The sequence below is a fragment of the Furipterus horrens genome, unplaced genomic scaffold (genome assembly GCF_987537825.1).
Source record: "Furipterus horrens unplaced genomic scaffold, mFurHor1.1.pri manual_scaffold_6, whole genome shotgun sequence".
Taxonomy (NCBI): Eukaryota; Metazoa; Chordata; class Mammalia; order Chiroptera; family Furipteridae; genus Furipterus; species Furipterus horrens.
In genome coordinates this window covers 146,558,341-146,572,724 of record NW_028327176.1, presented here as the reverse complement: position 1 = coordinate 146,572,724, position 14,384 = coordinate 146,558,341, and the positions used below count along the sequence as shown (strand labels likewise).

The following is a 14,384-nucleotide window of genomic DNA, read 5'->3' as shown; positions in this document are numbered from 1 at the left end:
ATTTTTATTCTGCTTACGTGGACCCGATTTATGCCAGATTGTCCTCTAAAGCACATCTCACTTTAGGTGAAAGGGTACTGAGCTTTACAGTAAAGAACATATTGGGTTTTGTTTTGTTTTTTTTAAGATTTTGTTTATTTTTAGAGAGGGAGGGAGGGAGAAAGAGAGTGAGAGAAATAGCAATCAGTTGCCTCTCACACACTCCCAAACTGGAGACCAGGCCCAAACTCAGGCATGTGCCCTGATTGGGAATCGAACCATTGACCTCTTGGTTTGCAGGAAGTCCAACCCACTGAACCACACCAGTTAGGGCAGGACACACTGTTTTAAATTAAGACTTCCAAGTGGCACTGATGCATTCATGGTTTCTTTGACCACTGGCCTCTGGTGACCTTGTTTTCTAAGGCTCTTCAGGCTCTTGCTTATTAAATTTACTCTTAACAGCCCAAGAAGCACTATTCCTGTGGTTCATAAGGTTGTTTCCTTTGTGTTTGGGAGTAAAGTGATCGTGCCAGCGTGGAAAGGATGAACCAAGTAAGAAGACCTGAGTGCTAGTTCTGGCTTTGTCACTTACTAGCAGGATGCCCTTTGGCAAATCATTTACTTGTTAGAGGCCTTCTTTCTCATATACAAAAGATTAGGGCCTGCTTACAAACTAACCACAGGGCTAACTTGCTTGCTTCTATAGTAAGAATATTGTCTTTCATTCATTCTCATGGCAGCCTAGCCCTGCAGTGTGCCAGACTTTAGTAATGGGAAGACATATGAATATCTCAGTTCAAGTCTTGAGGATCTTTTCAGTTTGCAGGATTGACAAAAATATAAATAATTACCCATTATGTGGTTTGATAAGTGCCCTTTCAGATGTTTTGTTTTGTTTTGTGGAGGGGGAGTTGCTTCTCACTTTGTTTTTCCCTATTTGTTTTTCCAGAATCCTACAATTCATTTATTTATGTTTACGAGTTCTTGAAAGGGTTACATGAGGATTTCATGAAGACATCAAAGAGATTATGAATAATTAACTCAAAATGGTATATATACAGTACCATGGATTTTAACTCTCTAGTTCTGTCTCACTAAAAAACTCATGATAACACTAAGCCTCATGGCCAAGGGAAAGTAGCTGTGGTCCAGCCTGGACCCTGCTCTGTGGATCCCACAGTATACTCATCTCAGCCCTGATAGCCTACATGGGGTATCTTTTCTCCTGTCACAAGAGTCCTAATTACTAAGCCCTAGGATGGACTGAATCATTTGCTCAAATTATAGCCTTGATTTCTAGGATGGGTTTGTTTCTCTCCAGCAGGTACTAGAGATTGCTGTAGCTCTCTGTCTCTCTCCCTTGATTATCTTTCAGCTACATATTGGGCAGTCTCCTGCTGAACTGTGGGTTCAAGCATGCAGCCCTTTTTGGTGGATTTTTAGAAACCATAGTACTTCCTGTGTAATGCCATTGCCCATCCTCTGAGAGTGCTGCTGTCGATCAATTCAGGCTGGCTGGATGGGTTAGAAGAGTGTGTAGGGTAAGTGAGGACACAGGAGGATGGGATTAATTTCCATCAGTAGCAGAAGATAATACGTAAGTTGAGCCTGGAAGTTGGCCAGTTGGATAAGGTAGAAAGGACATTCCTGGCCCTATGACTGAAATAAAGCTGTAGTTATGTAGGGCTGGATGGACATGAGATTGCATATGTTTGTAGGATGGCAGGAAGGCCTTTGTGAACAGAGCCTCCATGGGTGGACAAGCTTGAATAGGGTTGGAAAAGAAAAAACAAGTGGAGCCAGGTTTCATGGGCTCTTTCTGCTCTGGGTACAATTCTGCACTCTATGCTGAAGGCAACAGGCAAGTTGTTGAACTATTTAACTAAAATATTGAACTATTTGACTAAAATATTGAATAGTAACAGTGGCTTATAAGGGCTCTCTTTTTAGAATCTCTTGAGGAGATGAGAAATGATTTGCAAGCTTAGATCAAATAATAGAATTAGATACTGGATAACTTGAATTCGGGGAATGTGACCATGCAACCACTCCATTTCTTCTTGTAAAAGAGAAAAGGGGTAGGGGGGCACTTGGCTCCTGGAATTGTCTTTGGGACTGTGAAGACGGATGAGATAATGTGGCTATGATCTATGCACAATGGTTTGCTCCTAGGGATCTCTGAATAAACAGAAAACCTGTGGCCTTTACCCTTACCTACCTCACTGAGTTGCATTCTGTAATCTGTAAAATAGGAATATTATTAAGTCTCCTACAAGGTTCCTTTAAAACATTGGGCACAACAGTGTGGATATTCAGTAAAGGTTTATTGCTTTGGTTCTCTCACTTGGCAATACCTTCATTCACTTGGTTATAAAACTACCATGGTTTCCAGTTAAACTTTTCTGTTTCCATATGAAAAGTTAAGTCTGGATACAGGTAAGTTTTAGGAACATCATAATCTAGGAACACATTTAAAATGTCTGGTCTGTCCCCTCCAACGATTATTTGGGGGAAAGCTGTTGGCAGATTGTCTTTAGTCCCAAATCTGTTTCTGAACTCAGTGTGGCCCTGGGCGTGTGGCCCAACCTTGTTCCTGCCAATTCAGTGTTGCGTTGGAAGCACCTGTACAGTATTCTTTATCTGGGTTCTCATTGTTGGGGAAAAGAAGGTTGTTATTTTAAGCATAAACCACTTCAAGGTGTGTAAAATGTAAAAAACTTGAGAATAAGAAAATAAAAAACTTTCAATTGTGTTAGGTAAAATTTAGAGGCTTTATGTAAGAATTGAAAATGGTAATTTTTCTCCCTAAAAATCAGTAATTTTATGAAGACTCATCAGAAGAAGTTTTAGTCTGGTTTTATGTCCCTTGCACTTGTCAGTCCCCAAGTATTCCACCTTAACTGCCCAACCTTCCAGGTGTGCATTTCCCCAGGTGTCCTCTTCCCTTTTGCACAGGGGAGGCAGGTGCACAGCCTTTGGGGATAGTCTGGGGTTTTAGGCTCACAGGGATTTTTCTTACTTGGCAGCAGCCACACTAGAACTTTGACCAGAAGTAGAGGCAGCAGGTTTTCTTTTCCCCGGAGAGTGTTTGCTTTCCTTGGGGATTGGCCCCTACCTTCTGGTGTAATAGAATGGAGCAAAGAGACAGATTAAAAATTCATCTGAAATAGTGGTAATCTTCCCGACAATCTTATATGAGAAGCCTTAACCAGAATGTTGGAGCTGTTCAGATAGACTTGATTGGAAAGACATTGTCAATGTGGTTTCAATGAACTACATTAATCATGCTGGCATGAAATGGAGAGGTTTTGTAGTAATTTTTACCTTTGCAAATTTTCTTTAGGCATAATCACCAAGGGATGGGTGACTCCAGATTGGTGTTCTAGACTCAATCAGTCTCTGAGGCCAGGCCCAGGAATTTGGGCTTTTCATTAAGTCCCTGGTGGTTCTGATGATCAGCCCCCACAGAAGCTCCCAAAGGCTTCCCCTCAGCCAGGCCCTGCTTACACCAAGCAATGTTATTTCTTTCATCCTAGTCTGAATGGATGATGCCTTTGCGCCTCCTTTTGTAAACAGTGAAAGAAAGAATTTTGTAACAATACAGAAAAAGGAAGAAAGGCTTCATTTTAGAAGTGCTCTTTCATTACATTTACGTCCACTCTTTCAGCTGATGCCAATTCGAATCATTATAACTATACATTAGTAACTTTCTTTTTGGCAATTTAGACTTAAAGGCAAACCTGATCACATCCTATATCCTACGGAGGTTTTCTAATCGTTTGTGAGCTTGGCCAGAACAGGAAAATAAGCACATGTGCGTGCCCTTTTCTCATCTCGCTGCATTGTGTAATTCTGTGCGGTGACACCAACAGCATGTTTTCAGGTTTCTTTAGCACAGCAGTGGACCTTTGTTTTGTGTTGTACAGACAGAGCTGTTTTCCATTCTGACCTTTCATCTTTCTTCCCTCTCCAGCTAAAACATTCTTTTCACTAAGGGTGGCTTGACACCTTTGAGAATCTGCCAACTCTGGTTCATGTGGTAATTTGGGCAGACATGTTGCCAGTGAGTCAATTGGGGTATTTTCAGCTGTCCCTTTTCTATTTTAGCATCACATTCAGAAAATAATAACTTAATTGGGGCTAGACACTAATTATCTAATGACACATTTTGTCTTTTGCAGGTACAGGATTATCATGGGCATAAGATTTCTGACCCTTATGCTTGGCTTGAAGACCCAGACAGTGAGCAGACAAAGGTAATTGGGGCTTATAATTAAAGACAAGGCAGCCTTATTGGCTAGCACCAAACTAGACATTGGTAACCGTGGCAATTGCTTCCCGGTATCTTCCTATGTTTTCTGCTATGGAATGGTGAGTATACGTGTCAGTACTACCACTTTCTGTCACATGATTCATGGGAAAAGGTGAAAGTATTTTTAGCCCCAGAGAAGATCAAGTAACTTTTTAAATAATGTTTATGATTTATAGTGACACTGATAAACCAACTATTTGAAATGAAAATGTTAGAAAGAAAACTGATTCTGACAAAAAAGAAAAAAAGGAAACCTAGAGAAAAGTCACATAAAAGAAAATATTGCCTAACACATTTTTTCTTCCAAAAGGAAAGAAAGTCTCATCGAACAGATATCAAGTCTTAAAAACTAAAGCTGATCTTAAACTACATACTGATTTTAATGCAAATATAAAAAAAAGAATGAAGTTATAAGTAAACTAATAAGTATAATCTTATATTTTATAGAAGTAAAGAGCTGATGGGGAGAATTTTCTGCTTTGTTTAAAATATAAAGCTTTCCTATTCTTTTGGAGAAACACAGTATTTTGAGCTGAAGTCTCATTTCATTAATAAAGCTACCTCTAAGTGCTATATCCCAGATATTTTTTTCTTTCTTGGAGTTCCCAGGACTGGTCATTTGGGGCTCATCATTTACATATACTGTGTGTGATTAAGTAAGTTTGCCTGTGTGAGGAAATAGTGTTTCTTCAATCCACTTCTAGTTCTTTGACTTTTATTTACAACTGTACTTACATATCACTTAGTATATAAGAATCTTATGTATATAGTTCTCATATGCTCACCATTCCAGAAGTTTATTAGAGCTTCTTTAGAACTCCAGAGTACATTTACCTTTTTTTTTGAAGAAAAAAAAAATGTGAATGTACTCTGGGTGGTCTTCTAGGCCAGTCTCAGGAAAGCCTATATCTTAGCACCTGTTGTATCTGTGGTCCCTTGCCAATGTTCTCTGGAGAACTGAACTCACATTTCCAGGGCAATTCAGATTTACCAGGAAAGTTTTCGCTTCTGATGTGGACTTGACAGTGGGGTTGGGATTCCCCACCACCACTACCACAGTTCCTCGTCAACGGGGTTACAGATTCCACTGTTTCCTTGGGGAAGAGCTTGACAAGGAAAGGAGTGGGAGGAAGAAATAGAGGCAGGAAGAGGTTGCTCCTGCTCGAATAAATCTCACATGATCTCTTTTTTTCTTCTTTTATTCCTGTGTGCTGTCTCACCTGCTTCCTTTTTTTCCTACCCTCACCTGTTCTTACTAGTATCTCTCTCCCCTCCTGGTGTTAATGGTGGCAGTGACCATGAGGCACAGGAGGAGCTAAGACATGGCTTCTCACAGTAGAAACTCTTAAAACTTCCCTATCCTTTGTCCCTGAAGTGAGCATAGCACCATTTTGAGACTTTGTAATGGTTTTTACTTCTATCTGTAATCATCCTTCTTTTCCTTTTCTGGGTAAGAATGATAAGTATTTGGGTTTTTTTCTTTTGTGAAGCATTGGGTTATAGAGGCAGATGGATAGAGATTCTCAAATGAGAAACAGTTGGGTATCTTAAGGAGCAGGTGAAGGCTCTGCCTCTTCAGGTAAGGCTAGGAGGAGCAGGGAGCAGGTGTGGGGGTTGCCTCCTCACCTGGAACCTGCCAGGGACAACTGTGATCATCCCGCATTGGGCTGAGCTAAGACAGGGATTGAGCTTGGGAATGGAGAATCACCGGCAACTACGTAATCTGTGATAGATGGAAAGCACCGGGGAAGGTAAATGAACTTGCTGTGTATCTCTTGGAAAACTGTCCCCAAGGACTGTCTCTGTGATGATTACTTTGAGGTATCAGGTGCACCCTGGATTTCTTCAGTCTTTGATGGTTATAGAGTGATTCACCAATGCCGGATGGCCCAGTTTTGGTTTCTGTGTTAATGAATGCACATTTTGCTATTCTTTAATTAATAATGCCTGGTCCTGTGGTTGACAAGCCACTTATTAGTAGATGACTCTTTTCTAATTAGTGATTTTACAGTCAGTATTGGTGGAACTAATGAGTATACATTTATTTTCATGGTATACATTTATCAGATGCTTACAATGTGCCAGGCACTTCACTGATAGCTTTGGCTGCCCAATCTTGTTTTCATTCTCAGACCCTAAAATAGATCTTTTTATTTTCCCCATCTTAAAAATGAAGAAATTGAGTTACTAAGTGATTGGGTATTATGTCCAAGGTCACTCAGCTAGCCAGTATTAGAACCCAGGTAGCCCAGATGGTTTTCAATTTTAGATTTTAAAAATAACAAAAGAAGAAATAAAGACTGGGTATAATAGCTTTGAGAATACAGACTGTAGGTATACGAGTGTATTCATGTTTGTGCTTGTTGTGGGACTTTGTAGATCCTCCTTCGTGGACCCTGAGCTCACTGCCCCACTCCCACGCTAGCCTGTTCAGACAGCATACCTCGGGTGTCAGAGGGCTTGCGCAAGCTTTTGCCTTCCCTCGGTATCCTCCATACGTGCCTCTCTCACTCCTGTCTAAACAGAGCTGTTATTGATGAAGACTGATATGTCATCTGGGATCTGATGAGCTGAACTTTGGTCTCAGACTGAAAAGGTAGGGAGTGTGTTTCTAATGAGCAGAAGAGCAGCACAAACTTTTTCTGCCATACTTATTCACATGTACACAAAGGTGCATTAGCCATACCTTAGTGAGAAGAGGAGAATCTTAACATTGTTTCCAAAATAAAGAAAAAACTGCTTGTTACATTTTCAGTAAAACCCAGTCAGGAAGTAAGGAATACTAGTAGCTCATTACATTAAGATCTGAAATACACTAAGATCTGAAATGTTATTAGTACTTTGATTTAATCTCATATTTAATATGGGTTATCCAATTCTGATAGTGCCTAGCATTTAAGACTTTCTCCTTTAAAAAAGAATATTGGAGCAGACTAGTAACTCAGAAAATTCTCAAAAGCAAGGGTGGGGGAGTTGAATCTGGATGAATCCTTTCAAGCTGTCAAAGCTCGTAACATTTTATAGCAAATGTTTCACGTTGTAGAAGATCCTACACAACTTAATTGATTCTTGGAAATAAATCTAACCTTCATAGGAAAACTTAACAGAGATGCTTTGTAAAGATGAAAGAGTAGACCCACGCAGCTCAGTAGATAATATAATACAAGCCACATATATAATTCAAATTTTTCTAGTAGCTACATTTTAAAAATAACAAACAGGTGGAAATAACTAATATATTTTATTTAATCTAGTACAGTTGACCCATGAACAGTTAAAAGTCCATGGATAACTCCTAATACTGGGGATTGGATCTAGGTCCACCTGCCACCCCACTCCTACCCTCTCAGCACACAGAGTCCAAACTGTGGATTGGAAATTCTGTTTTCAATCCACGGTTGGTTGAATTGAGAATGCAAAACCTGGGGATACAAAGGGCTGACTCTATTTTGAAAAAACTGCATGTGTAAGAGGACCACACAGTTCAAACCTTTGTTACTCAACTGTCAACTGTATACTCAAAATATTAACATCTCAACATGTAATTAATATAAAATATTAAGATATTTTACATTCCTTTTTTCAAATAAAGTTTTGACATACAGTGTGTATTTTTCACTTATAGCACATATCAATTCAGACCAGCCGCAGGTGCTCAGTAGCTACATGTGGCCAGTGGCTGATATACTGGACAACAAACATGTTGGCCAGCCTTTCTTGTGAATATAGATGTAAAGGTTATAAATAAATGTTAACAGATTTTTTTTTAAAGTTTATCACAAGGATTGAAAAAATAGTTTAGTATTACTATATTCAATAAAGCTATATAATTATCCAAATAAATATTTTAAAGAAATTAAAGAAAATTAAAACTATAACCTGGAATAATAGTGTTTTAACAAGCTGACATCTCAGTCAAAAAGACAGCCTCAATAGTAGGCTTGAATGTCTGTTGCTACTATTTTTGTATGTTTGCAAAGTTTTGACCCGTGCAATAAAAAATGAACCAAAATTTGGACAGGAGAAAATAAAATTATTATTAATTGTAGAGTATACGATTGTGTATCTAAAAAACCTAAGGGAAACAACTGAAACTTACTCTTAATAGAATTAATGAGTTCAATAAAGTGAATGTGTACAAAGTAAATACAACATCAGTAGCACTGATATATACCATCGATAATGAAAAATTAAACCTGTCTGATCGCAGCAGCAAAAAGCAAATACTTGAAAATGAAGAAGAGATTTTAAGTCTGCTGAGTCAGTAATAATGTCACGTTGGATATATGGTGATCTTGAGAAGGGTCCATTCAGGGCGTTACTTGCAGTAGTGAAAAATTGAAAATGATCTCCATTTCCAACAATAGTATGGTGTTTCAGCAGAATATATGGTGAATCAAAATGTTGGGCTCTACTGATCACTTACTAAGATATGGAAGTGCTTAAGGCAGAATATTAAGTGAGAGAAGGATACAAGATTGCAGTGCTCCAAATAATTAGAACTTTAAAAACATCATTCGTAAAAAATGATTCTAGGAGAATCTTTATGGAAATACAAACCAAAGAACCAAAATAAGATAAAGGGAAAACTATAGTTCAAAGCACTCTAGCTGTGGACTCATATACTCTTGCAGTGTCTGAACTGGAGAGAAATTTCACTGGTCTAAAGTGGGACATTTCAGCATGAGGGGCCAGAGAGGAAGGTTTACAGTCATCAAAATTGTTTGAAGAGTAGATAGGCCGGACCTGCAGGCAGTTAGCCTATACAGACTTCCCGTTCAGCAGGCGCTTCTAGCTTGTGCTTTGCATATCGTAGGAGGAAGTTTGTAGTGTCTCTTGCACCCCGGAATTTTGACACTGAGGTAATTTGAGCCTCCGTTCTACTCATAACAAGACTCTGTCCCCGTCCTGCATCCATGATCTTAATAAGCACGTGGTTGACTTCCTAATCTTTAACTTCCTAAATTTCCCTCTAGTTTCCCGTGGCAAACAACATAAGCTAACCTCAAACCCCACATTCTGCCTTAGCTCTTTACAGACTCTTTCTTCTTTTCTTCTTTCCCCAGTTGGTCTGCAGGCCCCTTCAGGTGTGCCCTGCTCCGATCTTCTTTCAGATCTTACCCCGGCCCTTTCCTCTTTTCTTCTGCCTGTCTACAAGCTACTCTGCATGGCCTTCCATACAGCTGGAAGCTTCACCCCCATCCCCACCCCGTCATTGCTCCCAGTAACATCTCCCATCCATATAAACCATTCTCTTCATCATCAGCAGTGGCCTAATGGCCAAATCCAGAGACTTCAAAATTGTCCTATGTTCTTCACTGTGCAGATGGACCACAGGTGTGGGAGAATTGTAGAGACTTTTGTCTGTACTGACAAGGGAACCCCTCTGCGACTCTCAGGCCCTTGGAGTTGCTTCCTATGCTTTCTTCGCTGAGGCGGCAGTCTTGTGAGAGTACTAAGTGAGCATTTATTTATCCTGGCCCCGCCGCCCATTGCAGTGCAGTCAGTCCAACTGCACCACTTGCTTCCTGATGGTGATACATTCTCTTTACATTGCTGGACTTGGTTTAGCAGCCTCAAGGTCCGGATAGAAGCAATGTGCCTGTTACCTCTTGAGGAGTCTCCCTATCTTAACTGTCTTTTGTGGCCTCCGTTTCATAGTTGAATATTTCACACTGTGTTACAGAGTTACTGAAGGGGAGATACACAGGGAAAGGAAGAATGTATACTTTTCAGGGAAACCTCCCTTAATTGTAACTAATTGTCAAGTCTGGCTTTCATAGCAACTCTGTCCTGGGGCTTTAGCACAGGAGGGAACCAAAGGTAGAATATCAGCTGCATTTGTATATGGGATGACTAATTTTTTTTTCTCCCTGAGAACTGCCCTGGGAAAAGTGAGAGTAGTAACAGCTCTGTTTCCTTTGTGGATCATGAGAGAAGAACTCTTATAACCGGAATTAGCTAAAAACAAAAAGAATGAATGTTTATGTTCATTCTTTCTTGAAAAGTAAAATTACCATTTGTTTCAGAGAGGATCAAAGAAATACACGACATTGGTCTTCTTTTCTAGGACATTATTTGCTCTGCCTTCCCAGATCCTGTTTGGGCTGAATAGTTAGGGGTGGTTCACTATACCTGCTGCTAAGGAGCTAGGGAAAATAGGGAGGAGAAATCCTTGTCTTGCAGGCTAAGAACCCAGGAAATGACACCTTTCTATTCTCCTGTCCCCGCACTGTTTCCTTCCTTGCACAAAGGATTTAAATCTTAAAGGACTTCTGACCGTTTCTAGGATATTTAGGTAGCCTAGGATTTCTGTGTCGGTATTTTAATGTCATGGAGGTGAAAGTTTAGGGAGGTCAACGCCTGCTTTGAGTTATGCTCCCTGTCTAATGAAATCTGTTTGTGTCTTGCTTTTGTTTTCATTCTTTTAAGGTCAGCCCTAAAAGTGTGTTGTGTGAGGAATTTGTTTGGCACTAGTGTGGCCTAGATCTGCCTGTACAGTGCTTTCCTGAGCCTAGAACAGAGCCAGCATGTGCAGGAATAGCGGGGAGTGAGGTGAGCAGGGATTCTTTTGTTCAGCTGCACGTCTCCATGAGGCCACTGTGCTGTTGGGCTGTAGAGCCAACAGGAGGAATCTCGCTCCCAGGACGTCCAGTAACATGAAGTTCTAGTTCAATGTCTCTAAGCCAGAGACAGTAGATAAAGCCTACTAGGGGACTGAGGAATATATTAATTAAATGTAGAAAAGACTGGTTTGGTTTATGGTGCTCTCTGAAGACTTGAAGATAGACTGTGAATATCCATTTTGAGAATAGTTCCTTTATCCTGTGAGCTTTGTGGGCATTTGTGATGTTATCTCTATTGGGAGTTAGGGTGAATGAAGGAATAAAGTATTTGCCAGGTGGGACTACAAATCAAAACACACAAATCGTAGCTTTTGGTCTTCCATTCTCTTATTCCCTGAGCATAGTAAGCTACCTTACCTGCGTTCATTTTCTTTGTCTATAAAATGAACATAATCATACTTATCATCTAGCTCCAAGGTTTTAATGACATCCAACTGAGCAAATGCATGTAAAAATTCACTTTCCATATACAGCAGTGGTCTGTACAAACAGATAGTGTAGCGTGGGCACTCTTGCTTCAATGTATCAGACTATTGACCATCAGACTCTGGTCCTCCATGAAACTAGGCAGGGTTTTCCTTTGGAATTCTTGTGGTTTTTTTTTTTTTTAAGACATTCTGAGCATTGATTTTTTATTTTTATTTTTTTTTTAATTTAATGGAACTGTGACTCCTAGGTTTTGTTTCACTGTTCTCAGGCATGATGATTAAAGTAGGCCAAGAGTACCTTAAAGCTGTTCGGTAGTGCTACTTTTAATTGCTGCCTTCTAAACCCCACTGGCAAGGCAGTGAAATGCCATTAATGGTTTGTGGGAGGACCTGAACTGAGAATTACCACTGCGTCACCCCTTCTCTAGTGGAGACGGGAAACGCTTCGGGTAAATATATTACCACATATTATCTCAGTCTCCAAGACTTCTGAGGTCTTAAATGTCTCTCACCACCTCCTATGGAAATGCGTAGCTTTATTATAGTTTGTAAACAGAATTCTCATAAATCCGCAGTTGAAATATGTATTTAGGGAACAATTTTCTTTTGATCTGTGGATGGGATGGTATCAAAAGTATGAGGGTGTTACTGGTACTGGGTCAGCTTTTTCTAAGCACCGCTTTCTTTTTTCTTTTTTAAATCTCCTTTTCTTGGCCTTCTATAGCAGTAGAAACCGATACTGGCCAAGGTAGGCACACAGGGAACTTACGGCCAGCCTACAAGGCCAGCTCCTGGGATGGACAGAAGGGGCCAGGCTTGGAGCAGGCAGGAACCAGGCAGTTGTAGGGCTCTAAGGCAGGAATGTGTACTTCTCACCCAGCACTGAGCATGGCATTAGTGACCTCCAGTCATTCAACCCTCTGTCACTTACTCAAGTGACTGTGTCCCAAGCAAGGGGATTTTTATCGTCAAGCTCCAGACAACTGTTCACTCCTTTGGGTTGGTTCCACTGGCAATAAGAAAAGTTCGGGGCTCTTTTCAGTAGGACAATTATTGGAGTTACGGTTCTTCTGAGAAGGGAGGACACTGGGGAAGGAGAATGGACACTGGCCACCCCACATACCACAGGTCCACTGGTTTCCTTCTCTCTTCCTTCTCCGTATGTGCTTGCTTTCTCCCTTTCTTCCCCTGTGCCAAGTTTACCTGTGTGCCCCCTGTGCCAAGAATTAAGTTAGATGATAGGGGGGCAGGAAGGAAGGGATTCTCTGTCGTAAGCAAGACAGATGTGGCCTATGCCGACCCGGAATTCATTGCATTCCAGCCTGGGAGGACTGGAGAGGGGAGATGGGCAAGCCCCCGAACCTTTGAGCTGCCAGAGGTCAGTGTGCAAGGAGGCTGAGCCTCATCTCTGCTAGAAGCTAGGTATCAAGCTAGCTGTGTTTGTTCGCCATCAGGGAAAGCTCCATTTTAGAAAAGCACACCCTAAACCGTTGATTTAATGCTAACGAGCTGTTGTACACTTAACATTGATATTTTCCCTGTAGGCCATTACTCAACTTTGGTTTCAGTCACCTACAGTTTCTTTATGAGAAATGCTGATATCAGATATTTTATCTTTGGGAGAAACTTAACAATTAAAGAAGTAAGAAACTGAATTCTCCCAAGCTCTTCTTTTCTGTTTGTCCTCCATACTTAAGTGTCCAGCCCCCATCTACCACCCCGTTCTGCCATGTGCAGGGGAGAAAGCATCTGTCCTAAAAATCGCCCGGCACTTGTTAAACATTTTCAAGCTCTACTTCTGGAGCATCTGATTTCAGTAGGAGTCTTTGTCTCCCAAGCACCTCGCCAGGTAATTAAGTCTTAAGATCCAGAAAGCTTGGGAAAACTGCCCCCGAGAATGCTTAGTTGGACACAATTAGGGAAAGATAATTACACCTTTGATTATTATGAGGCCCTCTTTCAAGGAGCTGATGCTTTAGTAGACTCCTCACTGTTGTTTACAGCCTCTTTGTGAATTAGGGGGGATGGCGTTTATGGCTCTGATTTTTCTCATTGGGGAAACCAAGGCATATGCCATAATAAAGGCATCTGAGACTCCTCTGTATAATATTGTAAGGTGCTCTGACAATTTGAATCGGATCTCTATCCAGTCATACACAAGATTCTTTGGAATGCCAGTTCTGACTCTGTAAAGTCTCATAGTTGAATCGTTTTTATCTCTGATGACATTTCCCTTGTTCAGGTATGCATTGCCACGGGGCTAGATGGTCAGTAGCTTCCTAAATTGTCCCTGCTTCCAGGACTTTCTACCTTTTTGACCCAGCAGCTAATGAGAACCTTTAGAGACTGGGGAACCTCATCATGGGAAGGCATTAGTGTAGAATGATTAGAGGAGCAACTTTCATAGTAGAAAGACAGGTTTGAATCTTAGCTTTACAACTTTACTACATGTGTGCCATTAGTCATTTTGTTTAACTTCTCTATGTTTCAGTTTTCTGACTTATAATTTGGAGAAAACTGTATGGTTGTGAAAATTAAGTGATTGTGTTTTTGAATGATGCAGCACAGTGGTATACACAAGTAAGTGCTTACTAAATGTCAGCCATTGCATTTATTATTGAACAGTTCAAATAGCATGGAAATTTTCTGCTTAAAAATTGCAAGACCTCCTCTGTAGAGCTATCTGGGAAAAATTCTTTTACTGCAATTTTGGGCTCTTTTCCTCCACTTTCATGGTTATTGCTCTGTTCAGATCATTTTTCTTTTTGGATCAATTTAGTCATTTGTGTTTCCTAGAAAATGATCTGTATCATTGGGATTTTAAAATTTACTAGCACAAGAAACTTTACTTTCCCTATCTGTGGCTATATTTCTTTATTGTTTCTAATTTTGAGTTATTTGTAACTTCTCTCCCCTTTTTGATTAGTTTTGCCAGAGCTTTGGTAGAATGTGTTCTTTTTCTTCCTTTTTTTAGAACAGCATTTCTAGGACTTAGAAATTATACTCCTTTGCTTTTCTAGTTCATTATTTTTTTCT

General features: G+C 40.3%; 1 protein-coding gene across 1 annotated transcript in view; it reads left to right on the top strand.

Moving 5' to 3' along the window:
- PREP (prolyl endopeptidase) overlaps positions 1-14,384 on the top strand; it is a 109,645-nt gene that overhangs the window by 1,114 nt on the left and 94,147 nt on the right. The window contains exon 2 of the mRNA XM_090279709.1: positions 4,164-4,238. Coding sequence (XP_090135835.1) covers positions 4,164-4,238 — 75 coding nt within the window. The remainder of the gene's footprint in view (positions 1-4,163; positions 4,239-14,384) is intronic.